General features: G+C 35.6%; 1 protein-coding gene across 1 annotated transcript; it reads left to right on the top strand.

Annotated features, from left to right (window-relative positions):
- Positions 1-205: 205 nt before the first annotated feature.
- Positions 206-15,862, top strand: LOC129270866 (ribosome biogenesis protein BRX1 homolog). Its single transcript, XM_064106847.1, has 9 exons — positions 206-535; positions 6,893-7,004; positions 8,131-8,174; positions 8,671-8,741; positions 10,001-10,050; positions 10,451-10,575; positions 11,783-11,884; positions 12,451-12,579; positions 13,032-15,862. The coding sequence occupies exons 1-9, from the start codon at positions 428-430 to the stop codon at positions 13,212-13,214; spliced, it is 924 nt and encodes a 307-aa protein (XP_063962917.1). The 5' UTR covers positions 206-427; the 3' UTR covers positions 13,215-15,862.
- Positions 15,863-16,837: the final 975 nt, after the last annotated feature.

The raw sequence follows: 16,837 nt of genomic DNA, 5'->3' as shown, positions 1-16,837 counted from the left end.
AAATTATTTAGAATTTCATCCCGAGAAATCAGGTTTTTAAAATGCCAAATTAATAGCATAATCCCCATGTAATCACTCTAATAGTGTATTGAGATGCAATTTGTCATTCATATTTTCGATTTTTATGAGGTTGTGTTCTTTTCTTCAAGATAAAGGCCGGAGACGGCACCCCTTTTCACAGCGTTACAACGCACGAGCTATGGGTACATCCGGGTACTTTTGCGAATCTATACCTATCGAGCAATGGCCGCCACGCTCCACACAATCACAGACGTTAAGTACGCGCGCCTATGGCGACTCCGCACTCTAGCGTAGTTAGTATACATCTCTATGGGTACGGTCTGACTGGAATGCTCAATGTGAAACTTAACCAGGGAAGTGTTCCCTGGTGAAACCATTAAGACGGAAAAGACGCACGTGACCAATCATGGGGAAGAGAAAGCTAGCTCAAATAATTCTTGAAAATAAGAAAAAGAAGAAGAGAACGGACCCAATACACAAGACGCAAAAAGCCACGGAAAAGACTGGGGCAGTGGTAAGCTATTTGATTTTCTAGGTCTCAAATTAGATCGGATTTATTAAATAAATTTCGTTACTGAACAGGAATGGTTGTGGTCATTGATATTGTACAGTCCCACTTGTACAGATTGGTGTAGCGTGTAAACTTAAAACGATGTTCTACTTCTAATAGGCACTTCAGGTGAAAATTAGGAAAGGCTGTTCCAGCATATTTGATGGGCTCACAATGAGGCTCAATATCTACGATTCACAAAACTGTTTGAATTTTCAAATTCCGATATCTAGAAGTCGAGTTATTGTCATCTTTGTGATGAAAAAACAGGCCTTTTTGTGGACAAAAGAAGATTGCGAAATCTTATTATTCTCTTTGTTTTGGGCATGGCACATTTATAATACATAGCTTATGGGGAATTGTATGATGGAGTGTCCAAACTTCGCACACTTTTCAAAAATATTCATCAGGCTTAATTTTGTTCACAAAATATTCATAATTTATACAAAACCAATTCAAAAAATAGTTACCACATTGACGGCAAGATCGTAAACTATAAAATCATGGACGAAAATGTAAAGTAGGTCAAGGGGTTTCGCCTGTATCGCGATCTCAAAATTCTATTTCGATCGGCGAATGCGGGCTGTGCTGGAAAACCGTTCAGAAAAAGTGTGACCTAACTTCGCGCACCAAAGCTTTTGTGGAGATTTAAACAAAAACTCAAGCTCAAAAAGTGAAATATTTATATCAGATTGATGGCAAAATGCTATGGAATCGGTTAGTACCACATTTAACTCACATTTTTGATGATTTCTGCTTGCAAAATGGTGATATCGTGATGCTTGTTGATTTCTTCAAAACGGGCGCTAGCGGTGGCAAATTTGCCGATCTTTTGCCAATATTTTCATGAATACTGAACTCATCGTAAAGAAATTTTCATTAAAGGGTAATTTTAGGTCGCTTTTCACGATGGTTATGTCAGATTTTAAGGATATTGGCTAGTTTTTGAGATAATGACCGTCCGCGAAGTATGGACACGCGCGAAGTTTGGACTCACTGCCATACAAGCTTTTTATTTAAATCTTAAAGTACTCAGATTGATTTGACATATTGGCATATGATTTCTTTGGTTCAAGGGCAACTACCCCTGGACGATAACCCCCCACCCTCGGACAATTCCCCTCCCCCCACCCCCCACCCACCCTGGACAATTACCCCCCCCCCCCCCGGACAACTACACTGTACCCCTATCCAAAAATCTACACCTAACCTAACCCTATTTCGGGGGTAATTGCCCTGTGGTAGGTTTGTGCACAGGGTAAACATGACTTGATATTGATTTTCTTTGCTTGAACATTAGAAATTAAGTTTTCAATGAATATAATTTGTAATCAAAGAAAGATAATTAAAATAATAATCTTAGGATTTCTAGAAAAAAATAAAAACAGATTGATTTCAATTGTCTATTATCTCATTATTGTCTTGTTATTATGGTCTCAATAAAATTGTTGATATTGTTATTGTCTCATCGTTTCATTATTGTCCCAATTAGTATTATAATTATAATAATTATTATTATGATAATTATTTTTGTTTCATTAATATTATTTTCTAAATAATTATTACAATTATAATTACTATCATAGTAATTATTGTTATAATTATTTCATAATAATAATTATTATTGAAATAATTATTATTGTCTCATTAATTATAAGGCCTATAATTATAATTATGATTATTTTTATGATTATAATTATAATTATAATAATTTTTATAATAATAATAATTATTGATGACTTATCAATATTACTGTCTCAGTAATTATTACAAGTACAATTACTTTCATTATAATTGTTATCATTATAATTATTTTATAATTATTATTATTGTAATAATAGTTATTTGTCTCAATAATTATAAGGCCTTTAATTATAATTATGATTATTTTTATAATCATAATAATTTTTATAATAATATTTATTGATGACCTTTCAATATTACTGTCTCAGTAATTATTACAATTATAATTACTTTCATTATAATTGTTATCATTATAATTATCTTATAATAATTAGTATTATTGTAATAATAGTTATTATTGTCTCATTAATTATAAGGCCTATAATTATAAGTATTATTATTATTATAATGATTATTATTGATATCTCATTAATATTATTGTCTCAGTAATTATTACAATTCAAAGTACATCATTATAATTGTTATCATTACAATTATTTTATTATAATAATGATTACTGTAATAATTATTTTTGTCAATAAATACTAGAATTGATGTCGCAATAATTATTGTTATATAATAATTATTATTAATATAATTGTTATCATTATAATCATAAGAATTATTATAATTGTCTCAATGTTTATTGTCTCATATTATTAATGTCTCATCATCACTGTTAATTGCCTAATTATTGTCTTCTCTTACTTTTTCATAATATCTTCAAATTAATAATTAACACCATAACAAAGGTCCATAAATCAGATATCAAATTCATGAAACACATCTCATGTATGTAAACCTATTTCTAAATTAAATTCATGCAAGGAGCTTTCTGTGCCATTCAAAAATACGACTTTCATTAACAATACCATATTCTAGACATTCAGACGCATTCCAACAAAAAATCACATATCAAACAAAATTCTTGAAGTTTACTTGCAGTTTTGCTCTAAATACTTATTTCACACGAATTCTACAAAATTATTTTCAAAATAACAATTTGATTTTCATAATTAACAGAGCTCAAATCGTAATTTAAAAAAATATACAACGGCTGAAACATACTGTGTCTGAATACCAAGACTAATCTCAGGCCCAACGCAGTGGGGATGACGTCACTCACAGCTGTTCGTATACGCTCAAAACAACCCTGCTCGATCGGCCGAGTCAGATTCATAAACACCTCATGACACTCAAAACTGAAGCTCATATTCGCAAACTCTCTACGGACCAAATTTGATTAGAATTTCACAAAATGTTCTCAAATATACAATTTTATTACTGACCGAGTTTACAAGGGATCCGATGATTACAAGAAGGTGATTTCAAGCAAAGAAAAATAAATACCTGAATATTAGGTCCTTTCCTCGCATGAAGGTAAGAGAGACTCCGTCTTGTATATTTCCAATGTTTACCGAAGATGTACGAAGCAACCGCGGGAATTTTTGACCAATCAAAATCAGCGGAATAAAGGAAGAAACTGACTCTGTCTTTTCGAGCAATGCCGAATGCAACTCCAGCGCTCGGCCAAAGTGCCGAGCGGAGCGAACTGTGTGTGTTAGATAGGCGCTCGCCATTCACTGCAATGCAAAAATCTACATCTAGCGCTGTGTCCGCGCGATCGCCCGCCCGACTGAAGTGCCTACTTCTAATCTAACTTGATATTTCTCTTTCAGTTTCACTGAAGTAATAATATTTCTATTTGGAATACAAAGAGTGTCTTATATTTTATATAAATGAATAATCAGTGCTGCTTTACTTTAATAGAGTCCTAGGCTAAGAAAGAAAAAAAGAAAGAAAAGAATTAGAAGGAAAAAAGTAAATTAAAAATGAAAGAAAGGAAGGGAGGAGAGAATGACAAAAAGAAAGAAGATAATGGTAGGAGATAAAGAATAAAACGAAAAAGGAGAGGAAGGGAGAAGGAAGCAAAGAAAATTTTAAGGAAAGAAAAAAAATGAAGAAAATGAAAAAGGAAATTTATTTTAAAAACGAAGCCAAAAAAGAAAGAAGGAAAAAAAGAAAAATTAACAGAGAGAGGGAAAGAAAGCTAGGAAAGATTGGAAATAAAGATGGACGGAACAAAAAAAAAAAAGAGGCAAGCAGAAAGGAAAGAAGGATAAAGAAAGAAAGGTAGAAAAGAAAAAAATAAAAGAAAGGGGGAAAAAAGTTCAAACTTAAAGCAAACCAAAAAATCCAATCATCCAACAAAAATGATATTTGAGGTTTTTGAAATATATTTTTAATGATAAAAAAACCTAAACATCGACCATCATGGCATCCCACACATTGGAAATAGAGATAGATGGAACAAAAAAAGAGGCAGCCATGAAGGATAAAAGGATGAAGAAAGAAGGATAGAAAAAAAAAAAGAAAGAAAGAGGGAAAAAGTTCAAACTTTAAGCAAACCCCCCAAAATCCAATCATCTAACAAAAATCTTAATGGTACATGTATTTGGGTTTTTATGATACATTTTAAAGATTAAAAAAAACTAAAATATTTTAGAAATGAATAGAACTTCAAAGTGAAAAATTGTCAAACTTAAATTAGATGAAACATCGCGGCATCACACACAGGCATCTCTCGTCCCATTATAACTACAAATACCTTAGAACCGATCACAACAAGACTCAAAATGAAAGCTGAAACAACTAGATCTAGTTATGAAATCTCAACAACTTGCTCCTCCAATTACACTACCTAATCAGTAATCTGAGAATCCATAATATAATTATTAAAAATTTTTTGTCGATCTTGTGATTATTTTGGTGGGAAAACTGTTAATCATGTGAGATTGTTTTCACTATTGAGAATCTACTCTGATCCTACATGTAGATGCCTCTCTAGTAGCCTGCCACAAGTGCATGCAGCAGCGAGAAGACCTACATGCATGACTTGTATGTATGCTAATTTTGCGTGGATGTGTGTTTGTGCGTAGATCGAAGAACGTATCGGGTAGCAAGAATATCACCGCAAAACTTGCAAAAGTTAATTTTATTGACGTCTCTGCTTCGTCATCTGTTGGTTACTTGATGAAAATTCTTCACTTTTCTATGCATTAATTATATTTTGTTCAATATTTTGAAATACAGGACAAATACTGGTACAGGCGTCCCGCGAAGGGTTTGTCGGGACGCCGCGTCAAAGGAGCAAAATACGGGACGATCCCGGGAAATACGGGACATCTGGTCACCCTGGTTGTTATTTATGTTAAGTCTAATATTTAGCAATTGCAGCCAGTTAACATCTCCCCCTATTATTGTGGTGGTTATAATTTGCGTACTTAATATTTATAATGTTCAATACAATGTATGATTTTATTTACTTTCAACAATTTATTTCCCTGTATTATAATAAGAAGTACTAGTAATTTTATTTAATTTTTCATTTCATGTTTGTACTTGAAGTATTATTTTGTTATTTTATAATTGTACACATGTTTTTATTCAGCCTCTGGCTGCGAGGCATGTTTTAATAAACCATTATTGAATTGAATTGAATTGAATTGAATCACCACATGTTAAATTTGCAAGATTGATAACATTTTCTAAAATTTTTTAAGAAATAAAAATGACTTGTCATGAAATTAACAGGGAATCTTAGTGGTAAACTGCCCATTGACCGCATCTGCATTCAGCCAGGCTCCGCACAGCAATTTTGAGACTGCTGATTGGATCAATGGGATTGTCCCAGGAAACAAGGATATCCTCTTGAACCAAGACAAATCATGTCTTGATAAATTGAGACTGTCCTTGTTTGTGGGGACCATTTTTTTTCACATACCTCTGCGGGACATAGACAGCAATTTCGGGGATTGAGAGTGCTAAAAATAGATTCAGTGACCTCAATTCCCCCTACTTCACTTGCCGTCTTCCAATAATCTTGTTATGAAACCTGATATGTTTACATTAACTTGTGAACTTGATTGGTGTCGGCACTTGAACCCTCCTAGATTTCTTGTGTGGAGGAATCTTTGAAAACTGAGACAGTCCCTGTAAATTGGGACGATCCCAATTTTCTGACCAGCACCTATACTGACCGGTGCGCAGTTAAAATAAAGAGTTAGAAATTTCAGTGGGGCCAAAAACTATGAATCATAAAGTTCCAAGTTTAGGCCTATATTTCCTTATCTAGATCAATATATTAATATTTTTTACAGACCTCGGTCAACCAAGTATAGTTATGAAAGTAATGGTACAAAGCAGGATTTCTCAATTTTCTTGCTTGAATTTTTCAGCCTGAAAAGTTTTACACGTAATCCTGTTGCGTGTTCGCGCAGCCAGTGTTCTGTTTGCGACCAATGGATGTAGAGGGCATCATCAACACTTTACAGTGTATAAAATGCAACAAAACAAACAGAACAAAGTGACTGCATGCACCTCTTTGCTTTCCCTTCCAGAAGGGAGAGGTAAAAGAGAAGGGAAAGAAAAAGAAGGGAGAATGGGGAAAAGATGTATTAATTTTAATAAAGTTTCAAGGAAAACTGTAAAATTGAGGTGAAAGGAAAAAGAAAGGAAAAAGTGAAAGAGAGCTCTGGTATTGATTTTGCCATCTGCATGGAAGAGTGGAGAGAACAAAGTGGACCAGCTGTGATAACTCAATGATTTATTTTTAAATTTCATTTACGTTTCTTCCAGGCCAGATGGACAAACAAAGAAAGGACACTAATATTTGCATCGCGAGGAGTATCCTATAGAGGGCGCCATCTCATGAATGATCTCCGAACCCTATTGCCTCATTCAAGATCAGGTAAACACCAGGATTATTTGGGCTCGGTTATTCATCCATTTAATTTTCACTAAAAGGCACGTCATTAATGATTATAATTTAATCATTTTATATTGTAGTGTAGTCATTGATAGCCATACAAAGCTTGAAATAGATGACTCTGCATGTATTAAAAAAGTGGTAGTTTAGTAAAATAAGAGTCTGCTTAATCAAACTAATAATTGATTGTTCAAATCCCAACCTAGGAAAAGACTAGTCAAGATTAATCCACACTTACCACTCCCAATCACGTTTGAATCTGAAACTGTACCATGATGTGCTGCCAAAGTTATTTAATTTTTTTTAACACACTTTTAATATAGAAAGGAAATTATGATATTGTTTTAAGGACAAGGATGACAGTTGCTTCACAGACTGTATCACAAGTCCAGAGATGCCAACCGTTACGGATTCGCCGTATTTGTTCCGATTTTATTCCTCCAATTACGGTGTTACGGCAACAATAAAAAGGTTACGGAAAAAACAACTACAATACATGTGTATTACAAGTGTATTGCTTTGCTGTGCATGTGTTTATATGCGTGTATTGTGTATTGTGCATGTATATGCGTGTATTGTGTATACATGTATCGTGCATGCAGCGTGTGTGTGGCCAACGGTAAACCAACGGGAGTTTCTCTACTGAGATTTCTATTGCAAGCGCCTCCGCGCGCTGCTGCTGAATACACAGCGAAGTGCGGAGTGCAAGCCGCGGTTCATGCATGCACAATGTCAATGGCGATTGGGTGGTTGAGCGTATAAACGATGCTACTTCGCGGGATATTCCTGAGAAACTCCCATTTGTTCCTGACAAATATGGTAAATATTCCTGACAACCATCCCTTTAGGTTGGCATCTCTGCAAGTCTACAAAAGAGTTAATGTATTTGGCGCAAATATTCACTAATAAATGATACGCGCCGTATAAGCTAAAACAACAACATATTCACTGTTTCAGATTCTTATTACTGTTATTTTCAATGTCAGTTTTGTTTTGAGTGGTCATAATTTGTACTTTCATTAAGAACCAGATATAACCTGAACTTTCACTTCAATCATCACATTTAAGATTGTCCTAATCAAATCTTTTGCTCATGTTTTTTTTGCAGATTCCAAAATGGATAGAAAAGACAATGTGTTTCTTATCAATGAAGTAAGTACTTGAGCAACATTAATTATCTAACATCTGATTTTATCTTGTTTAAACACTGGATATCAATTTATTATTCATCACTCAATCAGTCAACCAATTAATTCCATCTTTTAATTTTTTATACTGAAATTGTAGGAATAAAAGCCATGATTGACTTCATTTAAGGCCCTGTCACATCGTTCCGTGCAAGCCTTGCGTGTGACTTGCGGGTAATTATTTTTGCTACCCGCAGGTCGGCCGCATTGACAGTATCTCGCACGCAACTGACACACAGAAGCGCACGCAAGTCTGCTTTGCACGCAGAAAAATTTTGAACATGCTCAAAACATTTTTGCGGGTGAATTGCTGGCAATCAGGCTTACACGGAACGATGTGACGGGGCCTTTAGAAAACGGATTGCCTCCAAAAGGCTTTAAAATTAAATTATTAAAGATGAAGGTAAAAAAACTGAGTACATCTATTATTCTCGATCTTTGTTTTCATTGCTGTTGTTTAGGTCTGTGAAATGAGAAATTGTAACAAGTGTCTGTTCTTTGAAGCAAGGAAAAAGATGGATCTTTACCTATGGTAAGTCTGTGAGGTCTTGTGGTTTACAGCAAATACCAGCAGCCTCTTATAGCACTGCATATTGTACAATGCCTACTTAGCTTGTTGTACGCGAGCAAATGGGAGACTGAATGTCAAACAATCGTACCGCTGCACACACGACGTACCATCCAAAATGTAACGTTGCACGGCTTTAGGAGGTGACGTCACAATACGATTCAATTCATTGCGCTCAGTAAAAAATGAAGGTGAAATATGCATATAGCCTGCTGGCTAAATGCGCAATGCTACCCGAGGTCATGTGCGCTTATGAGAATTTGCTTTTGGCTTTCAATATTTTTGCTCCCTTTTCATAGATTACTGCAGGGAAAAACTCTTTGTTTTTTTCATATTTTCACTAAAGCTCTGAGGCGTTTGTACAACAGAAATAGCGAATATTTTTATTCGTGCAATGGTGCAAGATTTCGCATTCGGTGAAAGAAAGAGACTCTTTCTCCTCATGCGAAATCTCGCACCATCACACTCATACCTATTCGCTATTTGTATACTGTCCTCAACTACTCAAGTCTTGCCAGGATCCTAACCCATAATGCAACATTTTGAGGAGTGAAGTCTTGTAATACAGACCCTCTGAATGATAGCCCACTAACACAATGAATTCATACTGTAATTATTACAAGTTAAGTAGCTAAACAAGTACTTTTCCCGAAGAATTTTTTTTTTCTTTACAAATTACAAATAAAATTATAGGCTATTTATTCTTTATATTATTAATAGTGATCTCAAGAGGTATATATTTCAATATTAGCTATTTAAAACACAGGGTTGGTCAGTTTCCCCTCTTCCATGAAGCATTCACAAATGTGCATGGCCCACATGTATGATTAAAGCAAATAGAAATATCAACCCTGGATAGATATGAACTTCCCAGCTTAGTCTGAATTTTGACATTTTATATCAGTAAAGGTGTTTTTTTTCAAGAGAGAAATATATATTGCCGTACCGGTATCCTTCTATAATTTAATTGTGTCGTATGTGGAATATTTGGTTTCTTGACACCAACCGAATGAGATATAATCACTTTCTTGCCAATACTAGCCACTATCTTTCCTCAGCTGCACTTTGGAAAGCTGTCTACATCCAGATTGCCTCAGAAAGGATGTTTTACCAGTGATGATTTGCTTTATTTCAAACTAAATCATTCCCCCCTCCCCTTTCCCATCATGATTTGTTAATGTTATCCCTTTGATTCCTCTCCCACGTTTGTTTGTATTTGATAGGGCAGCAAACATTCCTCATGGTCCGTCGGCAAAGTTTCTGGTAGAAAACAGTAAGTTGTTCTGATTATCCATTATCTTATTCTCCCATAAATGTATAAATATAGCCATTAAATTGCATTTATAGATTTTAGTGATGAATGATGTTTTTTACTGGTGTATTTCATATTTCAAATGCTTTACTTGCTACGACAACAGAATCGTATATCCAAAAGTCATATGCTTTTATTCTCCCTTTTTCGCAGCAATTCACTGTATTTTCAATCCAGATTTAAAAGTTGTTTAATAAAAGTTTTTACAATGCATAATCAGTTTTTGTTTTGTTTAATTCTACTATATGAAATATAATATAATAATAGTTCATTTATACCTGAATCTTAGTTGTGATGATATGATTCCCCTATTGCTATGATGATTTATGATAACATTTTATTTTTATGTTTGTACATGTAGTTCACACAATGGCGGAGTTAAAGCTGACAGGAAATTGCTTGAAAGGGTCACGCCCTCTGTTGTCCTTTGACCCCCAGTTTGATGAGTCACCTCATTTTAGTCTTCTAAAAGAACTCTTCATTCAGGTATGTAAATACTTGCGAAACCTATATGTAATTGGTGATGCACGGCATCTGTTTGTCTTGAAAGACAGTAGGTTATTTGAGCCCAATTAAACTGTTCGCTTTCTGCGATTACGCCCCTCCTCCCACTGTCTGTCTTTTCACGTCTCTCTGATCCACACCTTCCTCACTAGCTTCCTCTATTTGCATCGGTCAGCAGAAGCATTGCTGATGTATTATTCATAATAAAGATAGTGTTAATACTCTAAAATTCTCTAGTCTTCTGTGATACAGGAAACAAAATAATAAATCACAGAATTTGGCAAGAACACAGTAAATGCTATCTTTTAGGTCAAGAAAAAAATTAATTACACTTTACCGCTCATACAGGGGAATTCATGAAAAAGCAGAATCCAATATTAAATTAATCCATGCATCAGTACAAAATGTGACAATCAAACCTGTGTGCAGTGTACTATGTATTATTCTGCCAAGCTTTATCTGCACACAGCAGTACATGCAATGATGTGTACATGTAGATGAGGAAAGATTTTTACGATATACAATTGTATTATGTTTTGTACTTGTCACTGAAGGAAAGGAAATATGTATTTTAGAAAACAGAAAACTGATATGTACCATCCACACTATTCTGATTCTTAATACCTCGGCCACATTTGCTCTACGACGAGTCGAAACAGCCGTTTTAACATTTTGTGTACCAGCAACATATAGGTGGCTTGAATTAAATTTAATAAAACGACTGTTTTCGACTCGCCGTACGGGCGCCGTAGAGCGAATGTGACCAAGGTATTACTTTTCATTTCAATTCCTGTTGTGGCCTTTTTTTATGTTTGGGTAATCCTAGCTATGGGAACAAGCTTACAAAGTCAGATTTTAATCATTTGTAGAAAAAGAATTATAAAGAGTAATCTATTACATGATTGAATTTACATGTGTGTATTCCGAGATAATATATTTGTAATTTATGGTAACCATATCTGTGTGATCTAACAGACATTCTCTTAGTATGGCATAGTGGTGGTTTGAAATTCCCCCCCCCCCCTAAAAAAAAACCAAACACTATATTTTTTTTTTGATAATTAAGTGTGCAATAAATTCAAATTTATTTCTGTTTTTGCTGCTGTTGTTGCATCAATATTTTGACCAGTGTAACCACTTGAAATTTGAAATTGATAGTGATTGTGTATTTATTTTTGTTCTATTCCAGATATTCAGTACTCCTTACCTACACCCAAAGAGCCAGCCTTTCATTGATAACATCTACACATTCACTATACTGGACAACAGGATATGGTTCAGAAACTATCAGGTTTGCATATTTCTTTATCATTCATTTACTGTTTTGCTTTGCAGAATCTACATTAGTAAACCTATCATTAGTAAAATAATCTGCCAGGTCAAAGCAGTTACTCTTTATTCATTTTCAGTGAATAACCATTTCATGTTAAATGTACTATTGATAAACTAATGAAACGATGCTCAGAGCATTCTTGTACTACTTTAACCCATTGGATCAACCCACTGCACATTGACAATGGATGGCGTCAAATTTGATGTGGATGTTTTTGTGTGAGTTTTTTCATGAGCATAGCACGAAACTTGATAGTGACGTTTTTGTGTAATTTTATCATCGGCATAGCATGAAACTTGAAAGTGAAGCAGGTACTGGGATGACTCTTAACTAGGTGATAATATTATTGAATGATATGATATCAATAACGTGATTTGGATCATGTTCTTAAACTCAAATTAGGTGTTGGTGTTAGGGTAGGCAATTTAATTGTGCTCTCAACTCCAAAATCAGCGCAAACACTGAACTTGAAAACACCCACTGTACATGGTTAATGTTGATCAATTCTTTTCCACCAATCACAGATAGTAGAAGAGGATGGGTCGTTGGCTGAGGTAGGACCTCGTTTAGTGCTCAATCTCATCACGATCTTCAACGGGAGCTTCCGTGGTCCCACTCTCTATGAAAACCCACATTATGTCTCGCCAAACCAGGTATGGGAATGAGAACATCTATTTATCTGTATTTCATCTATATCTGTCTATCTATATGTCTATCAAACTACTTTTCTTATTGTACCTTTCCATTGTGATATTGACCTCCAGAAAGAAATGAATTGAAAAATTGTTCTAAAATTGTATGAGTTCAGTCATTCCAATTAACCCCAGGCCACTTAAGGCGGTTGCCTCTGATGCCCTCAGAAATGGTCTTGATATCCTTCCAAATATTTGTAGACTTAAGGCCAAAATAAGTGCTCTTTTGCCTGTGGCGTTGGTGCCTTTGGTAATCCAGTGCATGTGTCCTATCGAGTAATTTTTACTATTGATGCCCTAATAATAGACTTGGATGCCTCCTAAAGTGAGCACTGCCTTCCCTTTTCTTTAAGTGCCCTTTTAAGAAATGGCCTTGCTTATTCGAGCCCCGCTTTCTTCTCTGTGTCTTGCAGCACCGTCGACTGATGAAGAACCAAGCATCGCTGAAGTACCAGAACAGGGTTGAGTCCAAGATGGGTCGTATCGAGAGGAAGGAAACGGAGACTTACAAGATGGACAATCTAGATGAAGTATTCCATACCATCAGACCGGAAGACGCCAAGGGAGCAGAGAAGTTGACATTCTTCAGGAAATGAAGGAGAACTCCCGCATTTTAAAGAGAGGAGGACCCTAGAACTGGACATTCGTCATGATTTAAGTAAACTCCTGTATAGGAAGTCTACATGCCTGCTATACTTTAACTCTTAACGTGCCACCGTTGCCAGTCGACACCAAATGACACACGTAAATCCCATTGAGGTGAAATTTTTCTGGCACAGTAAGAGTTAACACCGCATCACTTTCTTCCTCAGAGATCCTTCCGTCTCAGCTGAGTGTTGTACACAGGTTGGAACTTGGAAAGGGCTTGAAGAGTAGATGCTATTTACGTATGACATCCTGATACAGAAATAATCAAAGCATCTAATAGCTAGTTCTATTTTTTCCTCCAGCCTACCACTTCACGCTATGTGGACTACCACACCATTATTACTACATGAGTTACGGGCAAACTTGTTGGCCTTTCAAATTATTTTTATATAATTTTTTGATGCAGATAACTAAAGAGGCCTTCTAATTAAGCTGTTGTTTACAGGATTGAGTTGCAGTGTACAGTCTTGAGTTTTTCCAAAACCCTGTATTGGCCAGGGCAACTCACTGACTCAATCTGTACAACAGTTAATTTACATAGTTTCTTTTTCTTTTTTCTTTCTTTCTTTATTTATTATGGCTGCGTTGTGGTCTAGTGGTTCTGATTCTCGCCTTTCAAACAGAGGGTCATGGGTTCGAATCCTAGCCATGGCATGTTTTCCTTCAGCAAGAAATGTATCCACACTTTGCTGCATTCGACCCAGGTGAGGTAAATGGGTTCCAGCAGGAAGTAATTCCTCAAAAAGCTGTGCACACCAGAATCAGTAGACTTAGCTTAGCCAGGGTAATATCGGAGCACCTTGAGCACCTAGCAAGGTGGATACGTGCGCTATACAAATCCTATATTTTTTTTTTTTTGGGGGGGGGGCATGGTTTTGCTTTATGAGAGTCTGTTAGCCTCATAGAAGAAGATACAAATTGTCAAGTCATTATTTAGCACAGAAATTCCGAAGCTTCCCAGCCTCTATGATTTTCAGGGTGAATCCCTGAAAACGGCAGGATTTTTACTTGTGAATAATATATGATCCTCGACATCACCAAGTTCATCCCTTGTTTCATGATCTGATTAGCATACTGCAAAAAATGTAATTCTAAGGTAATCGCTTCTGAATGTTTACACTGTAATTTCACATGCTTATAGTTTTGAATTGGGAATAATTTAACAGCTATTGAAAGATCAGTTGTTTGATTTTCTGGTGATTTACTCCAAATTTTTCTTCATGCCCTTATCTGGGAACTTTGGTTCAACTTGTGTGCCAGTTTATGAAAAGAAGTTTTAACCTCTTACACTCGAAGTATGACATGTACATTCTTTGACTTTATGATTTCATGAGGTCATCTGTGCAACATGTAAGTGCAGCAATATGTATCTGAACACTAAAAGGCCCATGTTTTCAAAGGAGCATTCAATCGTACCATGGTGCAAAACCATGGACTGTAACATAATTATCCCTACACTATAAAGAAAAGTCCAATTAGGAAGGCACGCTTTTTGCAATGGGCGCTAAATTCATGATTGAATGAAGAGTGATAATACATGAAATTTGCATAATCCATAGTTTTGTACCATGCTGTGATAAAATTGAAACCTCTTGAGTATACAGGCCAAAATGCTGCTGAGCATTAATAACAGGCCCTTATTACTTCTAAAATAAAACTCACTTTTGGCCTGAAGCTTGGTTTGACACATGATGTAATCAATCCACTGGGTATAAAGTGGGTTTTATGAGACATTCATGATTCAGATAAAATATGGGCCTGGTGGGTGTTTCATTAAGCTGATCTTAAAGATAAATTCCAGTTTTGGTAACGATCTCAAAATGACTTTTTACAGAATCTAATATAATGACCACCCAAGTGTCTGTTTGTATGAATAAAAAATATGTGCCAAAGGATTCTCGAAGAAATTGTGTAATTGCTGAGAAATAAGCAAAATAAGCGCGGATTCGGTCACTTCCGTCGGGTCTTTATTCCAGCAATAATAATACACTGTCCCACGTGTGCCTATCTGTGTTGGTGACCTTCAGTGTGAACATTTTTCAGCGTGGATTTCAAGATTTCACAAATTTCAGTTTATGTAACTGTACCAGATCTAGATCCTCGATGATATACTGACAATTAAGCCTGTTTTTAAGACTTTCTCATGAAATCAGTGTTTACTGCAAATACTGGCATTTCTCTTTAAGTTACGAATGACTAGTGATCCTATCTTGCACTAAAATTATGCGCACCGAAATGTCAATGGTGTTGATTATTTAAAGCTCCTAAGAAAGGGTCACTAGTTGTTCATAAAGTTCAAACTTACAGTTGCTTGTAACTTACGAACGGCTTTATGAAACACCCACCCGGTAACAGCTGAGCGATTGATCATAGGGACTGATCTTTGCATTTCTTAACCATTGATCATTATATGGAATCAAGCGTACAGATCATCTTTACAAATCAATCGCTAAGCTTTTTGCATTATGGACTCTTATAAAATATTCATTAAGAATAAGATATGCTTTTGTCAAAGTAAAGTATTAAATGAATTTATAGAAAGATAAAATTTCCTTGTGTTATGATATCAAATAAAAATTCATCGAGTACAGTTCTATGAGATGCCTGACAGTTACGCCATAATTCAGTGTCAGGTTTTTTTCATGCAGGAATCCCACAGGTGTTTTTCCATCTGCAACTCCTGCATACATCATGAAATATGGAAGGTGGGAAAGCCAAAAAGCGGCTTTGAATCCCGCCATAGACCTTCCCACGTCCCCATTGTTTTTTGTCTAATAATGCGAGCATTAAGCGTTCGGTGAGACTTGCTGGATTCCAGCATGAAAGACGTAGCTCAGACCTTTGGTTAAGATGGCAGACCGTTTGCCTAGTGTATGGGAGAAAATTACCAATTGGACTCCACCTGCTTGGCTACTTTGCTTTCTGTTTGGTCTAATCCTGGTTTGTACACTGACCACTTGGTCTAATTGTCATTTGGTCTGTTTACCCGTTTGTCTAATTTCAAGAGGCTATACCCATGTCATCTAGATATATCCACTTGGACTTATGCCATTTAGTCTGTGGTTAGATGATTTGTTTATGGATTCTTATTTGTGCAAAATAATCACTAGGCAAATTGGGTATTAGACCGAAAGTGTAGGGTGGACCAAACAGTAATTAGACCAAATCGACAATTGAGAGCGACTTCAAGAACGGCCGGTGGTCCTTTCTTGTGGTAAACGATATGCACCATTAAATGTTCATTTGCGATTATTTAGGGTAAAAGGAAAGGTCCAGTTGCTCTGAAATCCGCCTTAACTAAAAAACAGTTATATGAAACACCAACCCGGAATATCCTCATTATATGGAATTGTTCAGGTATAAAGAGGGAAGGAATTATGTTTATTAATGGTGATAGTGATGGTAAGATGATGATGGTGAGGATTATGATTGTGGTGGTGATGATTATTATGATGTTAGAAGTGATGTTGATGATGCTGATGCTAGTGATGGTGAAGTATATATTGTTATGGTGACAAAGATAATTTATCAAACCCATGGCAGTAAGACCGAAGGAGCCAAATCAGTGCAT

This window comes from Lytechinus pictus, chromosome 11 (genome assembly GCF_037042905.1).
Source record: "Lytechinus pictus isolate F3 Inbred chromosome 11, Lp3.0, whole genome shotgun sequence".
In the NCBI taxonomy this organism is placed as follows: Eukaryota; Metazoa; Echinodermata; class Echinoidea; order Temnopleuroida; family Toxopneustidae; genus Lytechinus; species Lytechinus pictus.
The sequence above is the reverse complement of the archived record's forward strand: the minus strand, read 5'-3'. Positions and strand labels throughout refer to the sequence as shown.

What these genes read in the sequence shown, in the direction of transcription:
- LOC129270866 (XM_064106847.1), top strand. Translation starts at nt 428, where the DNA reads ATGGGGAAGAGAAAGCTAGCTCAAATAATTCTTGAAAATAAGAAAAAG. An exon ending in CGGAAAAGACTGGGGCAGTG is followed by an intron (nt 536 to 6,892) that starts GTAAGCTATTTG and finishes CGTTTCTTCCAG; the next exon opens with GCCAGATGGACAAACAAAGA. An exon ending in AAAGTTTCTGGTAGAAAACA is followed by an intron (nt 10,051 to 10,450) that starts GTAAGTTGTTCT and finishes TTGTACATGTAG; the next exon opens with TTCACACAATGGCGGAGTTA.